General features: G+C 50.3%; 1 protein-coding gene across 1 annotated transcript in view; it reads left to right on the top strand.

Moving 5' to 3' along the window:
• Positions 1–16: 16 nt before the first annotated feature.
• The window catches only part of Plekhh1 (pleckstrin homology, MyTH4 and FERM domain containing H1), a 41,520-nt gene continuing 34,104 nt past the window's right edge, over positions 17–7,432 (top strand). Inside the window, exons 1-2 of the mRNA XM_004624773.3 lie at positions 17–141; positions 6,491–6,649. Of these exons, the coding sequence (XP_004624830.2) occupies positions 6,524–6,649 (126 nt within the window). The 5' untranslated portion in view covers positions 17–141; positions 6,491–6,523. The remainder of the gene's footprint in view (positions 142–6,490; positions 6,650–7,432) is intronic.

Genomic DNA, 7,432 nt, shown 5'->3' with positions numbered 1-7,432 from the left:
GGGAGCCCCGGGCACCCGCGCAACGGGGACGGGGACCGGGCTGGCCTTCCTGGGAGGACACGGCGTGGCGCCGACTCGATCGAGCTTCTCCGGGGCAGGGCTCTTGGCCGGCCGGCCGTCGGTCCAGGTTTCTCCCCGCCGGTGCGTGCTTCTTTTCGCCTCTCCTTTCCCCACCTCACCCTCGGTTATTCCTTCCGGCGGTTCTGGGTGTTTCTCGCAGCGGTCCTTAAGCGGCAGGCGCGACTCCTAAGAACAAGTTCGCCGACCCGAAAGGAAAACAGGTTGGGCGCCGGATGACAGCCAGGGGCATTGTGTTCGGGAATCAGTCCCCAGGGACCAGGAGCCTTCATAGGGGTGGCAGAGGCAGTGAGGACCCTCGTGTGGAAGTGTGATCCTCTCCCCGGTTGGATGCTCCCTGCCAGAATATCCCTTCCTGGAGCTTTTGCTAGGACTCCACCTGGTAACACTTGCCCACTTGGTTCCGGGAGAGCGCTGCAAAGATCGATCGTCAAGCAGCCCTTTGGAGGGAAAAGGCTTCTTCAGACTTGTACGTGCCCGACCTTGTGTGTAGTAATGGGTTTTTATGGACCATCTCCGGCAGTGTTCCTGCCCATTACCATTTCATGAAGGAGAAAACCAGGCCTAGGAAAGTGATTTGCCCAAGGTCATGTAAGGAAGAGCTGAAGAGTCAAGCCACATAGACTCCTACTTGGGGATCAGACCATTGCTCCCCCCAGGGTGCAGAGGGGACCTGCCCAGAGCTGGATGGTGATGGGGGTGCACCCTGTGATCCCAAACTCATGGGAACTAACAAGAGAGCTGAAAACACACAGTGCCTTTTTGGCTCTCTCAGAAGTCGCCAACTACAGGACACAAGTGTGTTCTTCCTGTTCTGTTCCACCGCCTGTGGTGCCTTCCTCTTTACTACACAAGCACCACACCCCCTCTGCCTGGGATAGAAGCCAAGGCTCCTGCATGCTAGGCTATTCTTCAGTCCCGGCAAGGCTGTGTATCTTGTGCCAGACTCTGCCCCGAGCTCCTTAGAGAGTGCGTTGTACGTTCGGACATTAAGGAGACAAGGATTCCCTCACTCGTTTTGGGTGGCTTCTCCGTAGGCTGGTACTGGGGCACCACCCTGCGTTTCCTGGGCCGCACAGCTTAGCCATTTTGCCCTTCTAGCAAAAGCTTGTTCAAAACTGACCTCAGTGATGGGGAAACAGGCACTCAGTGCTGGCTGAAGTACAAACATGGAGTAGGATAGCCTCCAGGGAAGATACTTTGGACTGTCCAGTGACTTAAAGGCCTATCACTTAACCCTCCCATTCCATTTCCTGGACTGGCCTTCAGGTATACCTGATCTATATGAAATGGTGCATATTCATTGAATATTCATTGCAGTGTTACTTTTGCAAAAGGTCGGCAACAACCCAAATGTCTATCAATAAGGGATCCTTAAATAACATCGTATAATAGCTGCAATGCAGAATACATTAAAGCTGTTAGAAGCATGGAGGGAAAGTGGGGCAGGGATGTGTATTAACACAGGAAGGTCTTTTATTTATATTGCTTAGTACAGTGTGCGTCGTGCGTCCCATGTGCCTGCAAAATGTAGATTCCTGCTTGTACATGTTGTGGATATTTCTGGAAAAACATGAAAGCCAAAAGTGGTGATGCATGCCTGTGATCCTAGCTCTTTGGGAGGCTGAGGCAGGAGGGTGCAATTCAAGGGCAGCCTGAATAACTTAGTGAGACCCTACTAAAAGAGAGCCTTGGATGTAGCTTGGTGGGCAGTCTTTGCTTCAATCCCTAGTACTCCAAAAAGAAGACCAAAGCAGACAGAGCCCCCATTACCTTCTGATGCCTACTCATCCCTGGAAGCAACAGAATGTCCTGGGCCTGCAGTGACCTGTCATCTCTTCCTAAAGGGCTCTGCATTGATTGAGGGCCTTTGATGGGAAGCAGCAGGATATGGAGACTTTTCAAGCAGATTGCGCTGTAAAGGGTTCATCTGAAATCCCACCTTTCTGGGATGCTGAGGCAAGTTTGAGTCCCATCTGGGCAAATTAGGAAGACCTTGTCTCAAAATATAAATGAATAAAAAGGATACAGGATAGGCCTGGGTTCTCTAGTACAAAAAAAAAAAAAAAAAAAAAAAAGAAAAAAAGAAAAGAAAAAAGAAAAAGAAAAAAAAAAGAAAGAAAAGAAACAAAGAAAGGAAAAAGAAAAAGGTTGAAGTAAATTGAGTCTCAACATTTTATCAATTTTTGATCAAATCCTCGAGGTCCCAGATCGTGTTTGCGTTTTTTAACTGATACAGGCTCAGAGTCTGAGGTCAGCAAAGACTCCTCCTCTTTTCCACTACCAGCCTATCCTCAGGCCTTGCCTCCCAGGCAGAGCCTCCTGACTTCTGTGGTGTGTTTTTTGGTTCATATAGAGTGCCAGAGGGTGGAGGGTGCAGGCTGTGCTGGCCCACGCCTATAATCCAAGCACTGGGAGGCTGAGGCAGGAGGATCACCACGAGTTTGAGGTCAGCCTGGGCTGTATAGGCAGAGTGCTGGAGGGCTTGCGGGGGTGGGACTCCTTTAGCATGCTGGGTACTGGAGGCTGGGGAGAACTGGATTTCTCAGGGCCGGGGAGATAGCTCAGTAGAGTAAGTGCTTGCCTGGCAAGCGCAAGGGTCTGAGTTCAATGGCCTTGTGTTGATGAAAATTGCTGCTGGATGGCGCACACAGGCATAGCTGCACTGCTCCGCTTCTGTGTGCAGCTTTCAAACCTAAAAATTATACAGCTGGGCTTGTTCCCAGCTTACCTCCGGATTGGCCCTCACTCCTCTGCATTTTGCTGGTGGTGGCCCCTGGAGATCAGATTCCGGCCTCAGGCAGGGTGGGTGAGGGATCCCCCACTGAGCTGCACCAGCCCTGGTGTGGATTTCTGCCATTAGTGACCTATTTGTGTTAGGCAGGCCTGGGAGCACAAGGTGCCTGCCGCCACAGCTGACGTGTCAGGGAAAGAGGGCCGTTCTAGGTTTTGGGAAATCAGGATTCCTGGCTCCGCTCTGCTACCCCTTAGCTCTGTGTCTCGAAGCCACTCGCAGGTGTGATTAGTTACCTGTTTGTTGTGATGGCACTTGCCTTCTGTCTCCCGGAGTCCTGAATGAGAAAGTCATGTGCTTTGAAATACTGAGGATCCCTCTGTAAATGTCAGGCACTGGGTTAGGCTCGTTGTGTTTCTTTTTCTTTTCTTTTTTTTTTGGAACTGGGGATTGAACTCAAGCCCTTGTGCTCTCCAGGGACGTACTTATTCTACTGAGCCATCTCCCCGGCCCCATCGTGTTTCTTTCAGGCACAAGTGCAAGGTTACTCAACAGGCGAGGCTCACCTTGCTGGCATCGTTTCTAAACATCCCTTATTTTATAGTTGTTGCTTGGGCCACCTGCTTCTGCCGGAAGAGCCTCTGGGCCTTGTGCCTGGCAGTGGGCACCAGATCTGTTTCCAAACCTCTTAACCCTCCTGGCATGCCAAGGCAGGTCTAGCACGAGCCCAGCCTCCTCTGGAGTTAGCCAGCATCTCCCAGGCAGCAGGAGGATTAACCAGACCATGTGATCAGTCCAGGATTGTGATGTCATGGAGGTGCTTGGTAGGAGAAGGGGCTCCCTAACTCTAGGTGCATGGGGCTATGCACAGGTTAATGACATTAAATAGTTGTGTGTGATTTTATTTCCAGAGTCCCAGAGATTGTGGTAATTTGGGTTTCCCCTCTCTCCATGGAATCTGATCAACAGTTTTCATGATCAGTAAGAGTGAATTAAAATTAAACTCAACTACACAAACGTGTTTCTTTCCCTTGCCCCTTTGGTTTTCCTTAGGTGCTTTTATTGGTAATTCTTAGCCCTAGGCTAGATTGCAAAACTCCCAAGCCCTAGTCTCAGATGTGCCATATTTTCTGTTTACAGGAGGAAGAGCAAAATCCCCCTAAATAGGACAAAGAAAATCAAACATAAAGCCTCTCAACCTCTCTGCAGGGCCTGCAGAGTTCTGTTTTGTCTTTTCAGCTGTGATCTTAGCTCAGAGAAGGTCATGTTTTGTTTTGTCTTTTGTCATCCTGCCCGTTCCAGTTGGTCCCAGTCTTTTGAGGCGGAGATGGCTGGGAGGCTACAGTGTGAGGATTGTTTGGGATGACAGTTCTGGGCGAGCCCAGCTGAGGTCATGTGTCTGGTATCCTGAGGAGCCCAGAACCAAGAAAATAAGATACCAGCTATCAGTGTTTAACTGCTGGGCTTTTCTCAGCAGGTTTACTGACCTTGTATTTTACAGGAAAAGTCAGGACACATGCTCAGCAGCTGTGCTTATAGAGATTATGATCCAGCCTAGATGCCTGGGAAAATCTGGAAGACAGTTTCACCTTAGTGCTGAGACTTCTGAAAGATTTTATAAACAGTTCTCTCACTCTACGAAGTCACATGTCAGGCAAATGCTCTACCCCCATCCCACAGCTCTGAGCTCCATTCTTAGCCTTTCCTGAGAGCTCAGTGGTGACGAGGTTCCGAATGAGCCCCCAGTCCCACCGTGTTACTCTTTAGCCTCTCTGCTCCTCAGTGTGGGTGTGGACACGAGTGCATACCCATGGCCTCCGTGTGGCTGGAGGTGGCACACGCCTGGTGTGCAGTAAGGGCTCAGTGAGTGGTAGCTGCTGATGCACAAGGGGTGGAAGACTCCAGCCAGAGTCAGACAGGAGGCTGGCCACCAAAGGGCAGCGCCCTGTCTTTGCAGGTGGGATTCCAACAGCGCAGGAAGGCAGGAGGTGGCTGCATTTCCTGAGGGCCTGTGGCACCTGGGACCGGAAAAGGATTTAAAGACACGCTGTGCCCCTGCCTCTTCTTGATCACACCCCTACCTGCTGCTTCCCTTTCTCATTCTTGGCCTTTTTTTTTTTTTCTTTTCTAAAACACATGCGGGGAAGCATCTGGGGAAATTCCCTTGGCTGGAGATGTTGGAGGTGTCTGCTGCATTGGTTCTGAATTTGTACTTTGTTTTTTCCAAAGACTTGTGCCCTCTTCTGGGGGCTGTAGCAAAATATCCAGCACTTTTCTAGTTTGGGTCTTGTAACCTGAAGCGGAGGCCAGGAGGAGGGTCTGTTCTGGGGTAGGGTGATTTGACAACAGGGGGCAGAGTCCTACCTAGATAGATAATTAGCAAGGAAGTTCAAAGCGTGTGTCCTTTGCGCTTTCCCCACCTAACATCCACATGGGTATAAGTGGAATCAGAGCATTCGGCAACCCGTGTGGGACCCCTTCTGTCTCTCAGGAGCTGTTCCCATTCTCCATCCCTTTTCTCCAATACATTTTCCTACTCTTTTTTTTTTTTTTAATTTTATGTATTTGGTACAGGGTATCACTATGCAGATTGGACTCTTAGGGATCCTCCTATTTCAGCTTCCCCAGTGCTGGGATTACAGGCATGTGCCACCACGCCTGGGTTCAGCGGCCTGTGTGATATTCCTGGGGCAGGGCTGACGCAGCATGTGGTGCCGGGGATCGAACCCAGGTTCCTGTGCTTGCCAGGCAGGCCCTTACACCACTGAGCTATCTCCCAGCCCCAATTTTTGTTAATTTTTCTTAACAAAGAAAAAGGAGCACTGTAACTGAAGATTCTGCCTCATTAGCTACCGTGAAGTTGGACAAATTTGTTACTCATTTTTAAGCCTTTCCTGAATATCATAACTACTGCTCTAGTTTATCCACTTGCAATTGTGATCAATTATTGTTATTGTTATTATTATTATTATTATTTTATGGCGCTGGGGATTAAACCCAGGAGGTGCTGAGCTATGGCCCTAGCCCTTTTTATTTTTTGAGAGTGGATCTTGCTCAGTTGCCCAGGCTGGACTGGAACATGCAGCCTTTTCACCTCAGCCTTCTGAGTAGTAGGAGTGGGGATTTCAGGTGTGCACTGTTACACCCGGCTCACATTTTAATTTTGAGTCTAGAGTTCCTTGAAAAACTCAAAGACCAGCTGAGCGTGTGGTTTACCCCTATGATCCTAGCACGCGGGAGGCTGAGGCAGGAGGATCCTTGCGAGTTTGAGACCAGCCTGGGCTACTAAGTGAGCTCAAGGCCAACCTGAGCTGCATAGGAAGGCCCTGTCTGAAAAAGATAAACCAAACCAAAAAAGCCCTCAAAGACCATTGGCCTCTCATTTACTTTTATACCCTGGCCTAGAATAGGATCTGGCACATAAATGGCAGTTGCTTGGCTAACTGAATTGAAAAGTTAACAAGTGTGTTCCCCTGTCAGCGTCGACACTAAAAAGAAGGCTGAGTCTTTCTTAAGGTTTTGTGGGGTCCAGAGGTCGTCCCTAAATTCTGCCACAGGGCACCTGAGCTAAGCTGGGAGCTTGACCCAGAGTGATGACCACTCCCACCCTCCCTGGCTCCTCCTCCTTTCCCCACCCCTCAGGTACCTACCCTCTTTTTTCCCTGCGTGGCTTCTTAGAGCTCTCCGGAATACCCAGAAGTTGAGGTCACCATGGCAGGACTCCAGGTGGACACCCAGGCCAGTGTAGACTGGCAGAAGCGCTGCCTGACCCTGGAAACACAGCTCCTCCGATTTCGCCTCCAGGCCGGCAAGATCAGGGAGCTGCTGGCTGACAAGGTGAGTTATGGAGAGAGCCCTCGAGGGCCAGAGTTGAATTGTCTCTTTCTTGTTTGTCTTTTTAAAAGAGACAGGGTCTGGCTATGCAGTTCAGGCTGGCCTTAAGCTCACTTTGTAGCCCAGGCTGGTCTTGAACTCGCAGCCATCCGCCCGCCTCAGCCTCTGGAGTGCTGGGATTCAGGCGTGGTGGTACGCAGTCAATTGAACTTTCAATAACATGCTTTTCCACACAGGCCAAGCAAAACTTGAGGTAGTGTATTGCCCTGTCATTTGGCGTTCCTTCATGAATTGCCACTGTACTCCACCCAACAGAGAGGTGATAGGAATCTTGGTCCTGTGTCACCTCTTGCGTCACAGGCGGCTCCGGTGGAGGCTCTGTTATCGCCCTGCACATTTCTTTGCAGTGTGGTGTTTAACAGAGGAGAATGGGAGTCCCCACCGCACTGTTCTCTCTGTCCTGATCACCTGAGCTACTGAAGGCTGCCTAGTGTCCTGGGGACCACCACACAGGGTGGAGCCAGACCTGCCTGACTCTGCTGCCTGTTAGCTGTATAACCCCAGACCTTACCGCAAAGGCAGGGACACAGATGTCTATCTCTCAGAGTTATTTCGAGAATTATTTCAAATCGCATATTCATCCAAAATGGGAGCAGCTGTCTTTGTGGGCCTGGCTGGCTGCTCTAGAAACCCGCCCCTTTCAGAGCGCCACTGTGGGAAGATACACTCCAAACAGCTGAGTTGACCCGGTGTGATGGCAGATACCTGTCATCCCAGCACTTGGGA

This window comes from Octodon degus, unplaced genomic scaffold (genome assembly GCF_000260255.1).
Source record: "Octodon degus isolate 3935 unplaced genomic scaffold, OctDeg1.0 scaffold00007, whole genome shotgun sequence".
NCBI classification, from domain to species: domain Eukaryota; kingdom Metazoa; phylum Chordata; class Mammalia; order Rodentia; family Octodontidae; genus Octodon; species Octodon degus.
Note: the sequence above shows the minus strand (reverse complement) of the source record. Positions and strands in the feature narration are given on the sequence as shown.